This window comes from Numenius arquata, chromosome 2 (genome assembly GCF_964106895.1).
Source record: "Numenius arquata chromosome 2, bNumArq3.hap1.1, whole genome shotgun sequence".
Lineage (NCBI taxonomy): Eukaryota > Metazoa > Chordata > Aves > Charadriiformes > Scolopacidae > Numenius > Numenius arquata.
In genome coordinates, this window is record NC_133577.1 from 53,789,765 (window position 1) to 53,813,888 (window position 24,124).

Below are 24,124 nucleotides of genomic sequence, written 5' to 3' on the forward strand. Positions count from 1 at the left end.
TGGTCTCCCCAGCTTGCACACTTGCTCTGTGGCACCCAGATGGGGTCGGGCTACTGAAGTGTCCCCTGGCGAGTGCTCTGTGGGACTGGCACCGAAGCCTTGGCGATGGATGGAGAAAACCTGGCTTGGGCTGAGGACTGGCTTGTAATGCTGCCCCATGCCCTTACAGCCTGAAGGAGGAGCATGAATCATAGAATCATAGAATGGTTAGAGTTGGAAGGGACCTTAAAGATCATGGAGTTCCAACCCCCCTGCCATGGGCAGGGACACCTCCACTAGAGCAGGTTGCTCAAAGCCCCATCCAACCTGACCTTGAACACCTCCAGGGATGGGGCATCCACAGCTTCTCTGGGCAACCTGTTCCAGGGTCTCACCACCCTCACAGGAAAGAATTTCCTCCTAATATCTAATCTAAATCTCCCCTCTTCCAATTTAAAACCATTACCCCTTGTCCTGGACTTGCTGCCGTGGCAGGGACTCCATCTCTCAGGCCTCTTGGTATGGTGCAGAAGGTGGCCTGGGTGTTTTCACTGCCAGTGTTGGCTGCAGCCCTAAATACAGCTGATTAGAGGTGGCTGATCCCCCGGGGGTGAGTCCTGCCACCCCACGCAATTTCTGGCTGTGTCTCCGTGATGACGAAAGCCCAGCACCTCATGAGGTCCCTGAGGTTCGTTGCCTGTTGCCCAGCTGTCTCCACGGCGCAGCGCAGGAGGACAGCGTCCAGCCTCAGAGGTGAGCACTGAGACGCATGGGTTTGATGTACCAAACCCAGCGCTGCCCAGGTGGGAAGAGAGATGTGGGATCCCCCAAAACTTTGGCCCCGGTTCCCCAGTGCTAGCCCCCAGCTCTGCCGTGGCTCCCTCAGGTTCTTAGAACTCTTTGGGTGCGTTTTCTTAACAGCTCTGGCTGATGGAAACAGCAACACTGATGTGTCTCTCTTTTTCTAGCGCTGGAGGACGGCCTCAAACCAAAGCCATTCCCAGGCTGCGCTGCAGTCCCCTTGCCAGTTCCCTTGGCAAGCTCGTAGGATCAAAAACTCGCCCTTGCAGAGCTTTTGGGCAGCAGCGACTAACTTCACAGGGTTACTCGCAGAGTCTGTCCTGGATGCAGCTTTGCTGGTTTTATTTGTCATCCCGAAACGCTCTGCACACACTCAGCCCTCTGTGGCCTTTGGAGGAGGCTGCAGCGGCCGGATGCTGGGGACATCCCAAGCCCAAAAAGTGAATTGAGATACACTTGGTAGAAATTCAAGCTGGCGGCCCAGGTGTCAGTGTGAATGTTTCTTTTCTGGGAAGCTGCTATTTGCCTCCTTAAATAAATGAAATTAGTTCTGAGCAGGAGGATACCCTGCTCAAGAGCGTGAACGATCCTGTGTTCCTGCCTTCAGATCTTTGCTGTGAGTGTGGTCTCAGAGCCAGGATATGATCTGAGCCTCCTCTTTTCTCCGTCCTCGTGCGTGTGCTGCTGGTGCCTGTCCCCTCCCTGCAGACGATTTGCTCTGTGGCGTGTGGCAATGATACCCTGGGGACCTGTAGGTACCAGTGCGACTTCCCTACACAATTCACGGAGTCACGGAATCGTCAGAGTTGGAAGGGACCTTCTAGAGATCATCTAGTCCAACTCTCCTGCTGAAGCAGGGTTCCCCAGAGCACATCACTCAGGACTGCATCCAGGCGGGTCTTGAAGATCTCCAGGGAAGGGGACTCCACCACCTCCCTGGGCAGCCTGTTCCAGGGCTCTGGCACCCTCACCGGAAAGAAGTTCTTCCTCAACAGGAGGGTTGTCCATTTCAATTAAATATCCTTTGGGTAAAACCCCACCGGGGGTTTTCAAGTGTGCTGCGTTTCAAATACATTTCTCTAATCCGGCTGAAGCTTTTCCTGAAAAGCTTTCCGTAGCCACAGTTGAAATGGTTTCTAGGCCAGAAACATGTGTTGAGGGTTTCTTTTTCTCCCAGCCAGGGGTGGCTTGTGTCACATAGATATGCAGAGAGGGGGTGTTTGCCAGCGCACACACTTGGGATTGCTGCTTGGCGCTGGCTTTGCGGGGCTGTGGCTGGCCCAGCTGTGTTACTAGAGGAGACCCATCTGCTGCCTTGGGTTTGCTTGAGCTGACTTCCAACAAACTTGGTGTCGCTGGCTGTTTCTCGGGGTGGCTCTCGCTGAGGGAAGAGAAGGAGCCGTTTTGTTTCTTTCAGCAGCTCCCAGCGATGTGGCCCAGCCCAGATGAGCTCACGAAACCGCAGCAGAACCGTGCTGTTCTTGTGAAGGGGTCCAATCAGACTGAGCAGGGGTCGCCTTTGCTCCCCGCCAGCTGCTGGCAAGAGCTCTCTCATCTGCCAGCCTCCAATGGCTAAGCTGGGGAAAGCGGTGTCATCTGGGCTTCTGATGTCTTCCACCCCAAAAAAGTCTAGATTGCGTCTAGATGCTACCGGTCTTTCCTTGCAGCCCAAATCCGATACGTGGTTGGGACAGTTGGTTTCCAGCATGTGCAGCAAGTCCATCTGTGGCACCTTGGGTGCTGTTGTCAAACGAAAACACAAGTTTATGGCTCTTACTGCATTTTAACACTTATTTTTCCAGTTTGCTTTGGCACTTGTGCTCATGAGACTTTAATCACAGGGATATCGCTTGAGCTGAACTGGTTGTGTCCATTTCTCCAGGAGGGAAGATAAGGACATAAATAGTTTCTCCTGCTGCACTGGGGAGCTGGATCCCATTGTTTCCTGACACCTTGTCAAATCCCTGCTTCCCACGTGGAGCTTGTGCCAAGCCTATATCATGTCCCCTGTTCACAGAGCAGCGTCCTCCTGCCTGGTCATGGGGGATCCTGAGGGAGTAGGATGCATACGATGAGGCTGCTGAAGCTCTCGGCTGACCAGTGAAATGCAGTTGTGCTGGCACTGATGGGGCGAAAGGAGTTTTGCTGCTGTTTGGTGTTATACCGCTAACACCGACAATTTAATTCTAGAAGCACACGGAATTTGAAATATCTCGTCTTAACATCTTACGCCTTCAGAGGGAGGTGCCTCGTCACTAACTCCAGCACGAGCATGACTAATAGTAGACTCTGAAAGGTTTTGGGATGCTGAGACCCCAAGAGGAGAACTGATCCAGCTCCCTCAGGAGCTCTCCTGGTGCACGCTGCCGCCTTGCACGTGCTTTGTACCATACATTTGATGGACATGTGCCTTGCTGCCCTGAGGCATATCTGTGGAAAAGGACAGACCCAGCTCCTGTAGGTTCAAACCTGAGTGGATTTGACTGTTCTCTTCCCCTTTGCTCCTGTCTGACTGTCCCAGCAGTCTGTTTTGGCATGAGCTCAGCTCCTGATCCTCTGGAGCTGTTGTGCTATGGAGTGCATAGCTGGTTTTGTGTGGGGTTGGGTGGTTATTGCCCTGCTGAATGCTCCTGGTGAGACAGGTCTGGTGTGCAGGGAGCTAGATGTGTGAACGCTGGAAGAACACGTTCCCACCCATTGTGTCGCCTTGGGGCATGTGTTCATCTTGTGGTTTTCTTGAGACAACTGTCACAGACTGATGGATAGCTCCTACCTTTTGGGAAGGTGCGCAGTAGCTGATGATAGAAACTTCAGTAGACACACTGACCCTTGGAGCACAGCATGCTGATGGGGCTTAGCTCAATGCAAGACCCAGGAGATAGGACTTTGGGCACCGTCTGCAGTTCTGTCATTCAGGCCACAGGGCTCAGTCTGTGGCTACTTCTGGTGGCCTCACAGGCTGTGAGTGCAGTTGACAAATGATGTCCACTCAGGGATTATGGGACTTAATCTGGCTGGGGACAGTCCCTTGGGGATGTTGTCTGCACACCAAGGTCGGTGTCACAATTGGGTGCTGAAGGTAGAAAGTCAAGACTGCAATGAGGTCCACGTCCTAGTCCCTGTGGTACGTTGTTGTGCACTGCTGTTCCTGTGACCTCCCAGTTCCTTGCTGCCCCCTTCCCAGTGGCTTCTCTGGGGTGACTGAAAAATTAGACTTGAACCCACAGTCCCATCTTGCAAAGGTTGCCGGCAGGAAAGACCTCTGGGCTCTGGACGACTGTCTCCTCTGCCCCGGTGTCTTTGAGGGAAGAGGCTTCTGTGGTTTTTGCAATGGGAGGACTTTGTTGCTCTCTCTGTCTGGACTGTGGGGACAGAGCGTTGGCAGACACAGCCCGAGGTGCCCCTGCTCCTGGGTGACATCTGCATGGAGCTGGGAGGCTGGAGGTTCATCCATGGGAGCGGGGGTGCTGGATGAGCGCCTGTGCCTCTGCCTCGCTGTCACCGTGAGCTCAGGCCAGCTGTGCTGGAAGAGTGTGGCTGGCACTGGGGTGCCCATGAGCGGCTGCGTGCAGGACAGGCTTTGCTAGGCAGTGGGTTCCAAAGGCTTTTCAGCATGGAAAGGGCTCTTGAGGCTTTCTGGAATCCAGTGATCTAGATGCCCCCTTCAGAACATGCCCTTCAGAACAGGATCTCTTACAGAATCACAGAATCACCTAGGGTGGAAGGGACCTTTAAGACCATCTAGTCCAACCTTAAAAAAAAAAAACAACCAACAAACAAACAAAACCAAAACAAACAAAACCCACAAAAAACCCCCCACCAACACTAAACCATATTTCCGAGCACCATGTCAACCCGTCTTTTGAACACCTCCAGGGATGGTGCCTCAACCACTTCCCTGGGCAGCCCATTCCAAGGCTTGATAACCCTTTCAGTGTAAAAATTTTTCCTAATATCCAACCTGAACCTCCCCCGGCGCAACTTGAGGCCATTTCCTCTTGTCCCATCGCCTGTTCCTTGGGAGAAGAGACCGACCCCCCCTGGCTACACCCTCCTTTCAGGGAGCTGTAGAGGGCAAGAAGGTCTTCTCTCAGCCTCCTCGAGACTGAACACCCCCAGCTCCCTCGGCCTCTCTTCATAGGACTTATTCTCCAGACCCCTCACCAGCTCCGTTGCCCTTCTCTGGACCCGCTGCAGCCCCTCAATGTCTTTTTTGCGGGAAGGGGCCCAAAACTGGGTGACTGAGATGTCCTGTCAACTTGTGTCCCTTTACCAGGCTTTTCTGCAAACACCAGTCAGGAGGACGTAGCTGAGCCTCCAAAGAGGAACTGCCTTTCAGCTGGGCTTGGGTCCTGTTCATGTAACTCGTCCAGGCAACCACTTCATGAAGCTGTTTTCCTTGCAGCGGTGGGAACGCACCATTTTGGCCGCTTTCTCATTGGCCTTCGTGAGAGACTGAGTCCAAGATGCTTGAAATCTGCCTGGCTTGGCCTCTTTCCCTGCAGAGCACGGTGCTGGGAACAGAGTCCCAACAAGCCAGCGGCGTGTGCTGAATTGCCCTTTGTCTGCTCTCCTTTCTGCGGCCAGCTGGTAACCGGAGCAGAGCGCCTGCATGGCTGGCTGCGGCCGGGCAGCAGCCGGATTTAGGAATATGCTCGCGTGGTCCCTCGGCAGCCACATCAGGCAATGCCTAGGGAAGCACTGGCTGCTCTATCCCTTGGACCCTGAGCTCTCTCTGCTGGGGGTTAGTGCGTGGAGGAGGATTCTTGGGTTTTTCCATCGCTCCAGAGAGATGCTTCCAGCCCTCTGGAGCCACCCCACAGCTGCTGTCAGACCCTGGGGTCAACCATTGCAATTTCTTCTTTCTGCTCCTCCTTGCAAGGGGGATGAGTCCCCAGCACAAGGTTTGGGTGTCGCTGCTGCATCCTCTCGTGCTGTGCTCCAGCAGCTGCTGTGTTTCTTCCCATGGGCAATCCTTGTTCCAGGCTGGATTTTTTCTGGTAGTTTCTAAGGATGTGGAGGTGAGACTTGAGACATGGTCCCAAGGGGAGAAGCTTTGAGGAAAGCCTAGAAAGAGTCTATGGGTGTTTTCTGGGGCAATCTTGATGAGTGGCTGGGACTTAGGACACGTCCCAAAAAACAAACAGCACAAGGGGAGCCCAGAGAAACATCTGAACTGCCCGTGAAGCTGCTTGCTCTCCAGTGTTTTGGTGACTGACTGCCCAGGACACCTCTCTGTTAGGGCTGGAAGCGCGGCACTTGGCAATGGGTCACCAGAGCCTCCCTCCTGATGGCCCTGGCCCCGGGGAGCAGAGGGCTCTCCTTGGCTCGTGGCAAGCTCAGGCAACCCTGTCGCAGTGATTGCTGGAGAGACAGCCTTGAAGCGGCTGTGCTGGAATCTGAGCACAGATCTGCCTAAACTCCGCCATCGGGGATTGTTTTTTTGGCAGATGTGCTTTGGGGTGTTTTTCTCCTAACGCGGCAGTTTCAGCTGTCTGGAGACCCTCGAGAACATCACGTACTTACTTACTCCCTTCTCCCCATCCCGTGCTCTAAACGTGCCCCCCCCCTTTTTTTTTTTCTGTCTGCAGCTGTGGGGACTCGGGCGATGATCCACTTCACCAAGGAGCCGTACTCCCAGGACGCCCTGCACGGCCGCGGAGCCATCCTCCGCTGCGAGGTGCAGGAGCCGGCGGATGTGGAGTTTGAATGGCTGCAGAACGGGCTCCCCGTTCAGGAGACGGAGCAGCGCTTCAAGGAAGGCAGCAACCTCCAGTTCGCTGCCGTCGATCGGCACCGGGATGCCGGGGACTTCCAGTGCGTAGCGAGGAACTTGCTGACCGGGGAGGAGGCCCGCACAGCCAATGCTTCTTTCAATATCAAATGTGAGTGTGGGGCGAGGGCGGCCAGGCACACACCGCAGCCTGGTGCTGCCCACCCTGGAGAGGGCAAAGCACCCTCTTGAGGTGGGGGGGGGGGGAGCCCTGAGACACAAGTACCTAAAGGGTGGGTTGAAGGAGGATGGAGTCGGACTCTTTTCAGTGGTTCCCAGCGATAGGACGAGGGGCAACGGGCACAAGCTGGAACATGGGAAGTTCCATTTAAATATGAGGAAGAACTTCTTTCCGGTGAGGGTGCCAGAGCCCTGGAACAGGCTGCCCAGGGAGGTCATGGAGTCCCCTTCTCTGGAGATCTTCAAGACCCACCTGGATGCAGTCCTGAGTGATGTGCTCTGGGCAATCCTGCTTTAGCAGGGGAGTTGGGCTAGATGATCTCTAGAGGTCCCTTCCAACTCTGACAATTCTGTGATTCCATGATTCCGAGACTGGAAACAGCTTTGCCCGGCTGCCTGCTAATGCGTGTCGGGGGGGGGGGTGTCAGAAAGGGATCAGGCGTCAGGAATCGTGCAAGTAGGATTCCTCTCCCGCTACCATGTCCTTCCTGTCCTCTGAGCCACTTGTATCTTCTGATGTCCCCAAGGCCGTCAAGAGATGCTTTCTCTTGCTGCCTTCCCCCGTTTGTATAGATGAAACGGGGATGTTACTGCACCGAGCGTGTCCTGAGCACTGCAGGTCCTTTCAGAGCCCCTCGTACCCCTCGGAGAACAGCTATGCAGGGCAAAAGCGGGACATTTGCAGGGCGGGTATCCCTTTACTCCAGGCTGGCTTGAGGGCTTACGTGTCTCTAACCGTGCTCATGCCCTTGCTGCCTGCCCCGGTTATTACTGAGTCGGCATCCACCTGGGCTCTGTGGGTTCGGAGGGCCGGCTGTGTTGATATTCTTTGACCCCACAGGGATTGAGACAGGCAGTGTGGTGCTGAAGCAGCCGGCCAGCGTAGCTGAGATCCAGCCCTCCTCCACAGTGGTGCTGCGGTGTCACATCGACGGCCACCCGCGGTAAGGGCTGCCTCCCCCGAGGAGCGGACCCTGCCAGGGGTCCCCCCCGCCCCCCGGCGCCTTCGCTGCGTGCTCTTCCCCCCTCTCTCTCTCTGTCTCTCTCTCTCCTCTCTCCTGCGAGGATTCAGTAGAGTCTAGGGAAGGCGAAAGGCAGGATTGAGCCTGTGGCTGAGCACCGGGGGAGAAGGCAAACGGCTTCCTCAGGGCCGCGTAGCGAGGAGCACAGTAAGGACGGGCTGTCACAGCCCAGTCGCTGAGCTGCTTGGTGTGCTGCGGTCACTCTCCGTTGCTTCCCAGTCATGTCCCGTCCACTTGGCTGCATGTCTCATGGCTTCGTGTCTGTGTCGGGGCCAGCAGCGGGGACGGAGAGCCAGGGAAAGGGGCCATCTCTGGGCTGTCTCCTACACACACACACACACACACACACACACACACACACGTGCTCTCTGGGGAGCCCTGCCGGTGTCCCACACCCGGTCACCCCCTCCTCCTGTCTTGCAGCCCCACGTGGCAGTGGTTTCGGGATGGTTCCCCCCTCCCTGACAGCCGCAGCACCTATTCTGTCAGCAACAAGGAGAGAACGCTGACCCTGCAGAGCGCCAGCCCTGACGACAACGGCCTCTACTACTGCTGTGCCCGCAGTGCCGTCGGCTTCGTCTGCAGCCAGAACAACTTCACGCTGAATATCATCGGTAAGTCGTGTCCCAGCCTCTGGGGACTGGGGACTGGGCTGTTTTACTGCTCTGCTAACAGCCTCCCCGCTGGTGCGGGGCGGGAGCCGGGGCTGCAGGGGAAGTGTCAGGCTGGTGTGACTTTCTTTGTCTGAAGCCTCCGGCCACACAAAGCCTCAGGCCTGACACACCCGGCCGGGTTTGAACCCTGCCCTGTCTGCAGGTGTTTATTTGCCCGTGCATCTCTCCGGAGCAGGTCTGGTAGTCTACAGTAGTCTGGAGACTACAAACCGGGACGGCTGTAGTCTCTGGTACTGGTGCACCAGGGTCCTCCCTCCTTCAACGAGGTTTGGACCCTGGAAGCTGTAGGTTTTCCTAATGCCAGTGCCACCACAGTGCCACATGAGTATGGTTGGACTCGATGATCTCAAAGGTCCCTTCCAACTGTGAAGATTCTGTGATTCTGAGTGAGACGCCCCGTTGGCCTTTGGAGACAAGGCTCGGGGCAGGCAGGAGATGTTGACCTTAGAGAGGTATTTGGAACTGGGCAAGGGAATTTGCAGTCCAGTGACAGGTTTGATCTGTTTGCTAGGAGCCCAGGGTGCTTGGGGACTTGCTGGAAGCAGAAGGGGCTTTCCCCAGAGCAGTGCTGGGCTCTGGCTGCGTAACTACAGCCGCGCTGGCATGTCTGCCTCCTTCGGGCTCGCAGCGTGCACCCGGCTCTTTCTTTTTTGAGTGCCCCCCAGAGCACTGGTGAATGGGCACCACAAGCCGCTCTGCTCATCTTACCCTCCTGTGGTCTCTGGCATTTCAGACGAGAGCTTTCCTCAGGCGGTGATCGTCCCGCAGGACCTCATCGTGACCAAGAACGAAGAGGCCATGTTTGACTGCCAGTTTGCAGCCGTGCCCCCTCCCACGCAGGAGTGGCTATTTGAAGACAGCCCCATCACCAACAGATCCAAGTAATAGGGACCCCAGTGATACGGGCAGGGCTGGGAGGAGAGGGAGCACCGTGTTCCAGAAGCAACAGAGAGAGGCCAGACCCTAGCCGTGCCCAAGGGCAAGCGTTAAGCATCAGGCTGGCCGTTGGGATTGGTTTCTCAGCTTGGCTGGTTTGGGTTTAGAAGGGTGTTGGTACTTTTGCACAGCCTTTATCTGCAGAGGACGCAGGAAGCTGTTTGTCCTCAAATGAGTCTGTGGGGGTTGCCAGTCCTAGATGCCCACGTGTGATGATCCTTAGAGTTGGGGATATCTCCCAGCCCCAGATGTCTGCATATGGCAATTTCATGGTGTCCCCAGACACCCACTTAGGATGATTTCCAGAGTCAGGGACATCTCCCAGTACCAGATGCCCACAGATGGTGATCCCCAGACTCAGGGACACCTCCCAGCCCCCAACATCTGCACAGCAATCACTGTGCATGGCTGTCTTGCACCTCCAGATGCCAGCGCGTGGTGTTCCCCAGAGCCAGGAACGTTTCTGAGCCCCAGACACCTATGCATGTGGCAATCTCCAGGGCTGGGGACACCTCCCAGCACAGGCTGCCCATGGAATTGTGATCCTGGAGCCCGGGATGCCAAACTGTGCAAGGCAAGCAGTGCTGTCTGGGTGCCAGATGCCCAGTGGACTGGCAGCTCCTGGGCGCCACCTTGTGCCACCTACCCCCTTTCCTGGCTGTGTCAGCTTTCAGAAGCTGGCCCGGTTTGGTGATGCATCTTTCAGTGGGAACTAGCTCTTCTCCAAGAAAGAGATTTCTATTAGCTCATTTCCTCCATGAAGCATATGTCCCACCATGTCCTTGTTTGTGTGTGCTGCTCCCCCTGCGCTGGGAAGCTTTGACGCCGCACAAAGTCTCCCTCTTGGTTCCATGGGCTCATGTAGGACATCATGGGGCTGTGGCTCTGGTCCACGTCCTGCAGAGATGGTCACTGAGCCTTGACTCTCCCTGTGTGCCCAGGACCACCGTGTTCGCCAACGGCTCCCTGCTGATCACCCAGGTGAGAGCTCGCAGCGCCGGTGTCTATAAGTGCGTTGGACATGGTCAGAGGGGGAAAACTCTTGTGCTGAAGGCGACTCTGCGGCTTGCAGGTGAGGTCCTGGGGCTGGTGGCAGGGTGGGCAGTGGGTTCCAGAGTTGCAGCGTCACTCTGGAGCTACGTGGCAATACAGTGATGGGTCAGTAGATGGAGAACTGCTCGGTTTATCTGTGAAATGGTCCATCCTTGCTGCCTAGATGAGGGGAGCAAATACAGCTTGTGTGCTCTCTCCCTTGGCTGGTGCCTCCCGTGGGGATAATGATGCTGGTGGGTTGACTTACACATTCCTGCCCTGTTTGAGCCCTGCTGTCTATTGCTCCTCTCAGAGATCGAAGAAATGGCACCCTTCTCCCCGAAGGTGTTGACAGCGAACCAGGGGCACCGTGTGGCCTGCACTGCCCCGCGAGGCGTACCCACGCCCCAGGTCTGGTGGGAGAGAAACCAGGAACGAGTTCCCACTGCTGGCCGGGTGCACCAAGAGGCAGAGCATCTTGTTTTCACCAGTATAACTGAGATGGACGCAGGGACCTACACATGCCATGCTGCCAACAAGGCTGGAGAGAAGAAACAGGAGCTGAGCATCACTGTGGCTAGTAGGCAGCTTTCCAAGAGGGGCTGGGGGCAGAGAAAGGGGCTGGATAAGGGCGTTGGGATGAGCTGGGGTGGGATGGAACATCACCTCACTGGTACAGAGAAGCACATCTCTCATGGCTGGGCTACAGGGCCCCATGGCTGGCTGCACACTGCCTGGCTGGGCCGCACTGGTGCTGGCCAGAGGAGTGGCGAGCGGCCATCTGTAACCCCTTGCCTCTGTGCCCAGCGGTACCCAAGTGGGTGGAGATGCCCAAGGACAGCCAGCTGGAGGAGAGCAAGCCGGGATACCTGCACTGCCTCAGCAAGGCCTCCCTGAAACCCACCGTCACCTGGTACCGCAACGGCGTCTCCATCTCTGAGGTAAGGCAATGGGGCAAGCTCCTGCCACTCATGGGCACTTCTGCTGGCCACCTGCTCAGCTCCTTGCTCTGCTGCTGCTGTTTCTTGCCTTGCTCTTAGGCCAAGCATCCCTGTCACCCCCATTCAGGCCACGTTCCTGGCACCATCTCCATCCTACTGGTGTATGGGTGCGCACCTTGCTGTCTCTAGCCACCTGGCTGGCAGCCAGCCCTGTGCTTTGGGGGGCAGTGACAAGAGAGATGTCCCTCCGAGAGATGTCACTGCAGCTGGTCTCAGTTCTCCATGTGGGTCTCAGCGGGGCTGTGTCTATCTGAGGCATGATGTGGGCGCGTGGAGCATCAGGAGTGCTACAAACAAGGTCTGAGCCCAGGGCGCTGGTGACAGTGTTGTTTCTGCCCCCTCCCTCCCTCCTTCTGGGCAGGACTCACGGTTTGAGATCTCTGAGAACGGGACGCTGCGCATCAACAACGTGGAGGTATACGATGGGACCATGTACAAGTGCGTGAGCAGCACGCCGGCAGGCAGCATCGAGGGATATGCACGGGTGCACGTGCTAGGTACGCTGACGAGCATTCCACACCCTCCCCTTGTGGGGACCTCTTTTGCCTGGCAGGGTGCAGGCATGATACCCCCAGCTCCAGTGCCTCCAGTGGCTGGGGGGGCGACCCTAACAGCACATCTGTCTCTTGCAGAGAAGCTGAAGTTCACCCCCCCGCCCCAGCCACTGCAGTGCATGGAGTTTGATAAGGAGGTTACAGTGTCCTGCTCAGCCACTGGCCGGGAAAAACCCACCATCCAGTGGACTAAAACAGGTAAGGGGGTCTTGGATGCACTATGTCTCTTTCTGGCCTGGGGCCCCAGGAGTTTCACGCTGGCCCACCTCCAACGTGGGTGAAGCAGCGGTGCTGCAGCTGCCTGGGAAGCCACCCCGTGGCAAAGTGCTTCATGCAATGACTGCTGCATCCCTCTTCTTGCGTCCTGCAGATGGGAGCAGCCTGCCGTCCCACGTCAGCCACAACGCCGGCATCTTGTCCTTCCACAAGGTGAGCAGGAGCGACTCAGGGAACTACACGTGCATCGCCTCCAACACCCCGCAGGGCGAGATCCGTGCCACCGTGCAGCTTGTGGTAGCAGGTGAGGGCTCTGCGGCAGCCAGGTGGGTTTCCTGCTGTGCTGGCCTTGCGGTGTGGTCCCAGCTGGCGTGCCCCTGCAGAGAAAGCCATGTCTGGCCTGACCCAGAGCTCTTCCCCATGGCACTTGAGTGTCTGGTTTGTCAGTGCTTTGCATACAGCCCAAGAGGGCATGTGCCGCTGTGCCAGTGCTGGGACCCCCATGGGAGCTCAGCGTCACTCCCAGGAGCTGACAGCGTTTGTGTCGGCCTCTGTGCCTCCAGTTTACGTCACCTTCAAGCTAGAGCCAGAGCCCACGACGGTGTACCAGGGGCACACAGCCATGTTCCAGTGCCAGGCAGAGGGGGACCCCGTGCCGCACATCCAGTGGAAAGGGAAGGACAAGATTTTGGATCCCGGCAAGCTCCTGCCCAGGTACACAGCCTCCATTCCAAACTGAAACGTGGTGCAGCATGGTGCTCCCCATGCCCACCCAGCGTGCGGGTGCCAGTGGTGCAGTCTAGGGTTCCCAGTGTGGTGGGCGCACAGTCAGTTGTCTCCGTGTCCCAGGGCCTGGACTGTCCTGGCCCCAGGGTTACCCTTTCTGCCACAGCCCTCCAAGTTGCGGTAGAGCCACAACCGTATGTTCTTGAGCGTTGCACAGCCTGAGATTCAAGATGATTGCGCTGGGGACGTGGGGCTGAGGCATCCTGGGGAGATGGGGCTGCAGGTGCCCCAAGCCTGCCTCTGCCCTCTGGTGCTTGCAAAGGGCTCTGTGTGGTTTCAGGATTCAGATCATGCCCAATGGCTCCCTGGTGATTTACGACGTCACCACCGAGGACTCTGGAAAATATACCTGTATCGCCGGCAACAGCTGCAACATCAAGCACCGCGAGGCCTTCCTATACGTCGTAGGTAAGGGAGGCGCCCAACATTGGGACGTGGCCTTCTGGTATCCCTGGCAGCTCTAGGCCCTGCTTCTGGTCCCACCAGTGGGTGCTGCGTGTCAGGTCGTGCCTGCCAGGGACTCCCAGCGGCATCCCTGCTGGGATGCAGCGCAGTGTGCTGCGGGCTGTGCCCAGCATTCTGTGGCTGGACGAGGAGGTGGCCACAGCAGCAGGGAGGGCTTCTCTCATCCCTTCAGCACGTTTCTCAGCAGGATTTGGGAAATCCCTCCACACCTTCATGAATTTGATGCTCTCTGCCCCACAGACAAGCCAGCAGTAGAAGAGGATGAGGGACCTGGCAGCCACACGCCCTACAAGATGATCCAGACCATTGGGCTTTCAGTGGGGGCAGCTGTTGCCTACATTATTATCGTGCTGGGGCTGATGTTCTACTGTAAGAAGCGGAGAAAAGCCAAGAGGCTGAAGAAGCACCCGGAGGGCGAGGAGCCTGAAATGGAGTGTCTGAATGGTGAGGCTGGCACCCCTGGGGGTGGGGGCTTCACTGCCAGCACCTTACCCCTGGGCTGGAGGGGCTGAAGGGCAGGGAGCTCCCAGGGAACAGGGAACGCCTTGCCCTTGGAGTGTCTTACTCTTGGTTTTGGCGGTGGCTGGTGGCAGAGACCTGCTGCCGCCAGGTGAGAAATAGGCAAGTCAGTGTGAAACCTCCATCCCAGCCCCACGTTGTGGCCATCTCTGTCTGCTGAGTTATGTATCACTCCTGCTTTCCAGCAGGATGCCATGTGCACGGCATCACATACACCCTTTGCCAAGGGGAGGGGAATATCCCTATTGCAATGTAATGAAACAGTAGTACTCTGCCGGCTTGTTCAAATCACAGTTCAGCAGCTCCTGGTGCCGGAGGGAAGACTTTTCACTGAACAGCCCTGAACTCTGCTGTGAACTCACCCTGTTATCTCTGAAACCCATTTAAGATTTGAGCATCTACAGCATTCTCCAACAAGGATTTCTGGAGCATAACAGGTTATCTAAAAACTCTCTTGTTGCTTTTCAAGCTTGTCGCCTACCAGCTCTGCACTGGAACACATAGCTCTTCTCTATGTCTGATTGTTGCTGCAAGTGCCTTTTCTGGTTGCACTATCGCCTTTCTGAGACGAGGAGCCCCAGACAGGGCTTGGTGCGTCCAGCTTTGCGGGGTGATACAGCCGTGTTGTGTCCTGCTACCAGCTGTGCCAGTTGATTCACTTCCCCGTCCACAGAGCTAGCTCTGGAGAAGGAGCAGGCAGCTCAGGGCTGAGCCCACCCCTGTGGGTCGGACGTCGGGGTTACTTTCCCCAGGCATCATGTTGTATCGCTGGCTGCACCTCCCAGCGCTCAGTGTCCCTCTGCAGCTGGCCACAGCTGGCCTGTACCTTTGCCGCTAGCTAAATTGGTGGCTTTGGCAAACAGCTACCAGCAGCACCCCTTCCACGTGGGCAGCATATTGTACTACCCTAGTTCCTACCTTCTGTGTGTCCACTGGAGGGTGTTCCATCCTGTCCTGTGGCAGCTGAACTGCTTTTTAACAGCTGTTTCCGTGAGACCCTGCAGAATCCCTGCAAACCGGGTCTCCACTGTGCATGAGCTACGTGACTCCTTCAGTGAACCCAAGACATCTCTGCGGCATCATTTGCATTTCCAAAAGCTGTTTCAGCTCTTTCTCCTAATGTCATGGTTGTTCTTGCATCACTGATACCGGTGAGGACTTGTAAGTGATGGGATGCAGTTGAGTTTGCTGCCTTTTTAATTCCCGGTGTCTCTCCCCACGCCGCTGTAAACGCAGACATCGCGCTTCTCCCTCTCAGTTCTCTAGCCCGCAGCCACGTCCTCATCACGGCAGGGCTGCTGTGAGGTGCTGCAAAACATCGCTGCTGGGTTTGTCTCCAGTTTTTCCTCTTGTATTGGTACTTTGAACAGAGCCAGAAGGGAAGTCTGGCTGTGGGGAACCTCCTGGGAGCAGGGATGCAGGAGCCTCTCCGCAGCTTTGTGCTCTGCTGCTGTCACCGCTGTGAGCTCTTCCTGTGGACAAGTTGCAGGCAGCTCACCTGTGCCAACAGGCTCTGGCCAGCATCCTCTTCCTGGGAAAGGATTTCTTTTATTTTTCCTTTTGAGGTAGTCTCGGATTTTTATTTTGGCCTATCTTTATTATATTTTTCTTTTTATTCTGCCAGAGTTTGCCTCTTCCTATCCCCTTCATTTGGAACCAGTTTAGCTGTCAGAGAGATGCATCCTCACTGCTACAAGCAGACCCAGCTGCCCAGATGTCTGCGTTCCTTTTTGGTACTTCCATAGCCTCTCTGGAGAAGTGGTTTGTGTTTGCTGTCAGCTCCAGTGGAGTCACCCCCTTCACCATGGTCTTCAAAGATTTGGCTCTTTTCCTCCTTTTGATGGGGTCCCTCTTTAGCTGGGTGACCTGAAGTATCTCAGAACCTACCTGATGACAAGTACTCCCTGGCTGACCACCAGCTGACTTTTCCAGTGCCCTCAGGATCCAGCCAGATTTGACCTTCCTGTGGATTTGCAGTGGATCCTTCCTATGGATTTCCTGTGGATCAATGCACTCCTAACAAGTCAGTCACCTTCCAAGGTCACGTCCTTGGTGTGCCACATCCTCTGTAACAAGGGTGCTTGCTCTCAGTGTCCCTCTGTCTGACTGTGCTGCTTTGTTTGGGTGAACACAGACATAGCATTTTAGGAGGTTAATGACTGTGGAGAATGAGGGGAGCATTTGATTTACGTGTTGGTCTGTGCTAATTTCTCCAGGGCAGCATGGCCATATCTCTTTCTCCAGGAGATGCTCAGGTGTTGCAGGCAGGTGGGCAAAGCAGGCAGCTCCTCTGCACCTGGTTCCCCTCTGGACTGCTGGATACATGAATCAAAAAGAAGTTTAATTTTTGCCGTCTCTTTGTTCTTGACTGTCTTGTCAAAGCTCTGTGAAACGTGGCAATGCCTGTTCTCAAGAAGTGTCGTTGCTGCCTGCTGGTGCTGTCTCTCAGTGGCAGCGTACTCACTCTGCAGCCTTCGGTATTTTCTTGGCACAGTTGCAGCGGTCGTCTTGTATCATCCTCTTGGCTTCAAGCTTGTAGTCTTGAGAAGCTATCAGTCATGAGTGCGGACAGCACAGGGTCAAACAGTCTTGCTAATAATTAGCATAAAACCAGGGAGAGTGTAAGTAGCTGGTATTGAGCTTTGATTTAAAGGGTAGACGGTGTTTTTTGCTATGGTCTTCTGCAAGTGTTACTCCAGCGTGTGAGAGAGGATAGCTGTCAGTGGCCGTGGCTTTTAAGTCATCTTAAGACTTAATGTCTCAGACTTCACAGCTCCAAGCCTACCTGTTACAAAGCCACGGTCCCTGTCACCGTGGCCAGACCTGCTCAGGATGTGCTGGTGGGCTGGTACCTCTCTTGTGTGCATGCGTTGTAAGCGTGCATGTACACACGCTGTTGTACAATCCACCCCTTGGTGGAAATTATGGGCAGTGGGATTCCTGGTGGAGTTACCTCACGTTGGGTCAAGCCTTAATTTTGTGATTAAATCCTTTTGCGTGGCCAGGTGTTTCCTTAATGCTTGCTCCTAGGCGAGCTGAGATGGAGCGTGCACGGTAAGGCCAGGTGGTGCTGCACATACGTTAGCCACCTTAGCTCGGTGCTGTGCCCCGCTGTACGTTCCGACTCCTGCCTTCAGCTAATGGAAAGTACTGCTTCCTGGTGCCAGGTCTCATCCAAGCAGTAAATGCATTCAAAATGAAGGTTTCCTGTCTATACAGCTATCTATACACTCTTTCTCCCACAAGCTGCCTGTAAAATGCAGGGTTCTCTACTTTCTTAAGGCAGTAATGTTTTGTCCTGTTCACTGGCTTCTGTTTGCGCCGGGGAAATTTCTAGCGGGGTTCCTGAGCAGAAAGCTTGCTGGGGTTGGTTGCGGGGACGGTGCTTCCCAGCACTGCTTTAACCCAGGCAGTAAAGGAAAACTCCAGGCTGATCTGGTCTGACGGGTTCAGGATTACCAAGGGCATGAGCATTGCTGGCTGGCTGGGAAGTGGGCAGGAGCAGGGGGGTCAGGCTGCAGCAGCCGATGTTGGATAGACTTGAGAGTCTCTTGGGCATCAAGAGACTCCGGTTTATAGCAAGCAGGGTCCTCTCTGGCTCTGTCTCTGCCTCACACATCCAGTCTCCTGCTGCCGTTCTGCAGAGTTTCGTCAATGGTAGTTCGGATGTAGCCACCACCCCTTTGGGATGTCTGAGTGGTATGGGATGGACAAGGCCAGATGGAGCTGGTTGGCTCTGGGACCAAAGCCATTGCTCAGCATCTGATTTCAAGGGTGGCTGTGGGGCTTGACACGAGCCCAGACGTGAGCCCAGAGGGAATGACCATGTAGAGGCCGCTGTGTTGCCTGGGACTAGACATCAAACTGGGCTTCTTGGAGCCAGCTGTGGGGTGCTTGGACTGTCAGCCACAGAAGGGGGCCGATCCCCAGCATGACATTCTCCACGCAGCCCAGCAAGATGCTGAAGGCATTTGTACTTCCCTTGCAGGTGGTGCTCTGCTGCAGAATGGGCAGATGACAGCAGAGATCCAGGAAGAAGTGGCCTTGACCAACCTGGGCAGCAGCTCTGGGGCCAGCAAGCGGCACAGTGCTGCTGACAAGATGCACTTTCCACGTTCCAACCTGCAGACAATCACAACCCTGGGTATGCTCGGCCACCCTGGCCCTGACCCCACTCCAGCAGGAAACCTGTGGCCGAAACCCCAGCACGTCCTAGGTGGAAAACTGGATGTGCTGGGGTACGGAGGGCCCTGCAGCCACTGGGCTGTCAAATACATACGCTGTCCTAACGTGTGCTGTCTTCCCATGTGCTGCCCTACGCTTCCAGGCAGGGGGGAGTTTGGTGAAGTGTTCCTGGCCAAGGCCAAAGGTGCAGAGGATGGTGAGGGTGAAGCCCTGGTGCTGGTGAAGAGCCTGCAGACGAGGGATGAGCAGCTGCAGCTGGACTTCCGTCGAGAGGCAGAGATGTTTGGCAAGCTGAACCACTCCAACGTGGTGCGGCTGCTGGGGCTGTGCCGCGAGGCAGAGCCGCACTACATGGTCCTGGAGTATGTGGACTTGGTAAGGGCCCTGCCAGTAGTGCCCGCAGTGAGGAGGAGGAGGGATGGACAATGGGCAGGGGGCCTGCAGGTGTGACATGGTCCAGGCTGGTAGCACAGGGCAAGCAAGGTATAGGGAGAGCAGGCTGAGCTTACCTGGTTCCCAACATGTGGAGCGGTCTCGAGGGGAATGAGGGTTTCCTACAAGACCTAGAGGTGACTTTGTTGTCTTCCACATCCTCCTGATTTCTGGTTTATGTCCAGAGCATCTGCCTTAAGAGGAAAGGCTCAAAGAGCTGGGGCTCTTTAGCCTGGAGAAGAGAAGGCTGAGGGGAGACCTTATCTATGTTTACAAGTACCTAAAGGGTGGGTTGAAGGAGGATGGAGCTGGACTGTTTTCAGTGGTTTCCAGTGACAGGACGAGGGGCAACGGGCACAAGCTGGAACATGGGAAGTTCTATTTAAATATGAGGAAGAACTTCTTTCCGGTGAGGGTGCCAGAGCCCTGGAACAGGCTGCCCAGGGAGGTGGTGGAGTCCCCTTCTCTGGAGATCTTCAAGACCCGCCTGGATGCAGTCCTGAGTGATGTGCTCTGGGGAACCCTGCTTTAGCAGGGGAGTTGGACTAGATGATCTCTAGAGGTCCCTTCCAACTCTGACAATTCTGTGATTCCGTGACTCAGCTGAGTAAGTTAAGCTGTGGGATTCAGTACTGCGGAATGGCTGTCGATGCTAAGGGCTGCTGTGAGGAGTCTGGAGTTCATGGGAGAGAAATCAATTTGGGGCATGAAAAACCTCCTGGAAACATTAGGCCTGCTTGCCCTGATCTTACCCAGTTGAGGCCCAGAAGTGAGATACTGGCTTGCCCTACAGAGCAGGGACCAGGAGGACGGGCAAGGACTATGTCCCAGGAGATAAGGATCCGTGGGGCTGGCTCCCATGGGCCTGCCAGATCCGAGCACTGCAGGGACTGATGTGCCTGGCAGCGTGGAGAGGTGCTGCCTCTGAGTTGCTATCTGTCTCCCAGGGGGACCTGAAGCAGTTCCTGAGGATCTCCAAGAGCAAAGATGAGTCTCTGAAGCCGCAGCCTCTCACTACCAAACATAAGGTGATAGTGCAGCTTTGGAAGTGCTGTGGGGCTGGGGACCCTGAGGAGAGCAGCCAGTACTGACATCTCTCTGGGGTCAGGTGTCTCTCTGCACACAGGTGGCCCTGGGCATGGAGCATCTCTCCAACGGCAGGTTTGTGCACCGGGACTTGGCAGCCAGGAACTGCCTGGTCAGTGCCCAGCGGCAGGTCAAGGTCTCATCCCTGAGCCTCAGCAAGGACGTGTACAACAGGTCAACTGGGAGCCTGGCAGGGGAACGGGAGGGGATGGGGATGGCACCAGTCTCATTGCCTGCCTGTCCTGCCTGCAGCGAGTACTACCACTTCCGCCAGGCCTGGATCCCGCTGCGCTGGATGCCACCTGAAGCTGTGCTGGAGGACGAGTTCTCCACTAAGTCAGATGTGTGGTCCTTTGGGGTGCTCATGTGGGAGGTCTTCACGCATGGGGAGATGCCCTACACTCCACTGGCAGATGATGAGGTCCTAGCAGGTATGTGGAGTACCTTGTGCTGTCCCTGGCGTTGTAGCCTGCATTGTAGCCGACTTCCTTTTCTTGTGGTAGAGGGGGCCAGCTGGGCTGTGTGATGTTCCAGTTACCAATATAGGTTAGGGATGGACCTGCTGGAAAGCACTACTGAGGAGAAGGATCTGGGAGTCCTGGTGGATAGCAAACTTCCCATGAGCCAGCAATGTGCCCTTGTTGCCAAGAGGGCCAACGGAATCCTGGGCTGCATAGGGAAGAGTGTGGCTAGTAGGTCGAGGGAGGTCATTCTCCCCCTCTGCTCTGCACTGGTGAGGCCACAGCTGGAATACTGTGTCCAGTTCTGGGCTCCCCAGTTCAAGAGAGACAGGGAACTACTGGAGAGAGTCCAAGGTAGGGCAACTAAGATGATGGAGGGCCTGGAGCATCATCTCCCTTATGAAGAAAGGCTGAGAGAGCTGGGACTCTTTAGCCTGGAGAAGAGAAGGCTGAGGGGAGACCTTATCTATGTTTACAAGTACCTAAAGGGTGGGTTGAAGGAGGATGGAGCTGGACTCTTTTCAGTGGTTTCCAGTGACAGGACGAGGGGCAACGGGCACAAGCTGGAACATGGGAAGTTCTATTTAAATATGAGGAAGAACTTCTTTCCGGTGAGGGTGCCAGAGCCCTGGAACAGGCTGCCCAGGGAGGTGGTGGAGTCCCCTTCTCTGGAGATCTTCAAGACCCGCCTGGATGCAGTCCTGAGTGATGTGCTCTGGGCAATCCTGCTTTAGCAGGGGAGTTGGGCTAGATGATCTCTAGAGGTCCCTTCCAACTCCGACAATTCCGTGATTCCCCGCCTCTTGACACTCTGCTGGTCTGGCTTGGGGAGGCTGTTCCAGCTCACATGGAGAGATGCTGCCCTCCTTGCACCCCACGGAGGGGATCACACCTCTTCTCAACATCCCTTTGGGCTTTGCTTTCACACCAGGTCTGCAGTCAGGAAAGACAAAGCTCCCACAGCCCGAGGGCTGTCCTTCCCGCCTCGCCAAGCTGATGCAGCGCTGCTGGGCCCCCAGCCCTAAGGATCGACCCTCCTTCAGCGAGCTCGCCACCGCCCTCGGGGACAGCCCAGCTGACAGCAAAGCCTGAGCATCCCAGCCCTTGCTGGGGAAGGACGCGGCAGGGTGGACAGGGGTCTGTAGGTGCCTGGGGAGCCCTTGGCACTCCTGCGGCCCCCTTGCAGAGCCCGACCTCCGTGCGCCAGCGAGCAGCTCGGCACCAGCAGCTGCTGGACTCAAAGCACAAGCCAGCGTACCCCCACACCCCACACACACACCCCCCCCCAACCCCTCTCCACGGGTCCCAAAAGACAGCCCTTGCTGCCTCTTGCTCTCCACCTGCCCAGCCCCGGCCCCCTTGGGTTGCTGGCATGGATGGAGAGCAGCTCCCCCTCACCAGGCTCTCCATCCCCGCTCGCCATGTGCATATCTGCCGGCCTGGCCCGGCCTCTCTCTCCGTCCATCCGTCTGTCCGTCCATCCCTCTGTGCTAGGCATGCCTGCCTCCCCCCCGCGCCCCCACGGGTACAGGCCAGCCAGCAGGAACACAAAGTGCCTGGCATATGAAGGAGCTCACTACCTACCCTGTGCCTATTTCTTTTTTTTTATTATTATTATTTTAATTTTTTTTTTGTTTGTTTGGTTTTTTGTACGACTCTGGGCAGCGCCCCCTCTCCCTCTTCCTCTTCCAGAGCGCTGACTCCTCCTCCCTACCATAGTATTTCTGTTACTGGAATGCAGCCTAGAGTGGGTTAGTTTGTTTGCTTGAGCGGAGGGTACCGCAGCCAAGAAGGGTTGGGTTTTGTTGGGTTTTTAATGTGCTGCTCTCAATAAAGAAGGCTTTTTTTTGTTGTTGTTGTTTGTGTTTTTTTGGTCTTTGTAAGACGCTGCTGTCAGATTTCACTGTTTTTCTCCACATGGTTCTTGGGCAGGGTTGGGGGCTGGTTCCTCAGGAATCTGTCTCTCTGTGTTTAACCCTTTTGCCACCTTTCCAGCTGGATCTGAGAGGCTGGTCCAAGCCTGCCGTGCCCTGAGGGAGCACTTTCCCTCAGCGCTTACTGTCTCTCTGGGCAGTCATGGGTTGGTCTCCAAAAGGGACATGTATGTCAAGAGAAAATGTCCCTCTCAGGCTCTCTGCAAGCAGGCGCTTATTCCAGTGGCAGAGCCCTGGAAGAGGCTGCCCAGAGAGGTGGTGGAGTCTCCTTCTCTGGAGACATTCAGACCCCACCTAGACACGTTCCTGTGCAACCTGCTCTGGGTGGACCTGCTTTGTCAGGGGGGTTGGACTAGATGATCTCCAGAGGTCCCTTCCAACCCCGTATCATTCTGTGATCCTGTGTCATTCTGTGAAAGGTTGGCTACCTGAACTGGGAGGGAGCATTCCCTCCCAGTTCAGGTAGCCAACCTTTCATAGCAACTTTTCTCCTTTATAATTTGGTTTGTGCACCCACCCCCGTGGCCTGGGGTGGCTTTGTGGCCAGCACCAGGTCATGTTTTCACAGGGCAAACTTCAGCTGCTGCTTCTCAGCCTGGAGAAGAGAAGGCTCCGGGGAGACCTCAGAGCAGCCTTCCAATATCTGAAGGGAGCCTACAGGAGAGCCGGAGAGGGACTCTTTGTCAGGAAGTGTAGTGACAGGACAAGGGGTAATGGTTTTAAATTGGAAGAGGGGAGATTTAGATTAGATCTTATGAGGAAATTCTTTCCTGTGAGGGTGGTGAGGCACTGGAACAGGTTGCCCAGGGAAGCTGTGGATGCCCCATCCGTGGAGGTGTTCAAGGCCAGGCTGGATGGGGCTTTGAGCAACCTGCTCTAGTGGAGGTGTCCCTGCCCATGGCAGGGGGGTTGGAACTCGATGATCTTTAAGGTCCCTTCCAACTCTAACCGTTCTATGATTCTGTGATTCTTCCAGGACTGAGGAGCTAGCAAGGGCCAGCCCTGGATGGGGATACTGTGGGGAATCCTGCTGTCACGCGTGGGCTGCAGCCCTCTCCCCTGTGCCAGTGGCCCTGGGCAGGGTCCTAGCAGTCTCTTCTTGGGGAAGGAGGGGTGAGCAGATGATATACAAGAAAGATCTGAGTTCTTCCAGGAGGCCTGGTGGGGCTGCACTTGAGGCGGTGGGCACAAGATGCACCATGGAAATTCATACTTGGATATTAGGAAAAATGCTTCCCCCCGAGGGTGGTAAAGGTCTGAGACGGTCCCAGAGAAGCTGTGGGATCCCCATTGTCACAGATACTCAACCCTGGCCCGGATAAGCCCTGAACAACCCAATCTGGTTGGCCCTGCTCTAAGCAAGGATGGCCCAGAAATGTCCAGGATGCCCTTCCCACCTCTGCTACCCAGGGAAGCCATGGAGATTCTGGAGGGTGAAGGCGGCTCATTTCTTGGAACATGCTAGCTGGCTCTGAGCTCAGGTTTGGTCCAGAGATTGGGAATGGGGTCAGCTGGGCCTGTCTGGATGCAAGCAAGTTTGCTGGCTATAGAGCAGAGTCATCAAAAGTGTTTGTCCCTGTCCCGACGCTTGTGATGTGTCTTAGAGCTGGAAGCTGTGGAATCTCCCCAAGCTAAGGCCTCTTAGCCAGCTTAGATGTAGCTGTGGCTGGCTGTCAGGCCCCCTCTCTCCTCCCTAGACCTGGTGGTCCTTCACATAGTAGGTTTGGCTGCAGATTATCACCACCTCGAACCCTTACTGGCTCCATGACCTTCCTCCACATGGGGAAGAAGCATTCCTGCCACCTGGGGATGGTGGCATTGTGCGCACCGGGAGGGCAGAGGTCTCAGGATGTGCCTTCTCTCCCCCTTGAAGCTCCGTGTCGCTCCTCTCAGTCCTTCCTAGTGTGTACACAACCTTTTTGAAGCGTGCAAGTGCCGTGGGACTGCTGCGTGTATGCTCTCCAACTTGCCAGTGACCTCTCGCGTGCATTTGCTGTTGTTTGATGTCCTTTTGTTCCTCTTGTCCCATTCCTGTTGACTTTCCTGCCTGCTGCCCTATGTCTCAGGGAGGACGCCTGCACGCTCCGG

General features: G+C 55.9%; 1 protein-coding gene across 1 annotated transcript; it reads left to right on the plus strand.

Annotated features, from left to right (window-relative positions):
• Nucleotides 1-632: 632 nt before the first annotated feature.
• On the plus strand, nucleotides 633-21,957 carry PTK7 (protein tyrosine kinase 7 (inactive)). Its single transcript, XM_074162588.1, has 20 exons — nucleotides 633-732; nucleotides 6,372-6,665; nucleotides 7,575-7,677; nucleotides 8,179-8,369; nucleotides 9,163-9,310; nucleotides 10,307-10,437; nucleotides 10,711-10,977; nucleotides 11,205-11,338; nucleotides 11,760-11,895; nucleotides 12,031-12,150; nucleotides 12,323-12,472; nucleotides 12,732-12,882; nucleotides 13,235-13,362; nucleotides 13,660-13,863; nucleotides 17,927-18,082; nucleotides 18,266-18,498; nucleotides 19,503-19,583; nucleotides 19,664-19,815; nucleotides 19,894-20,072; nucleotides 21,034-21,957. The coding sequence occupies exons 1-20, from the start codon at nucleotides 633-635 to the stop codon at nucleotides 21,192-21,194; spliced, it is 3,219 nt and encodes a 1,072-aa protein (XP_074018689.1). The 3' UTR covers nucleotides 21,195-21,957.
• Nucleotides 21,958-24,124: the final 2,167 nt, after the last annotated feature.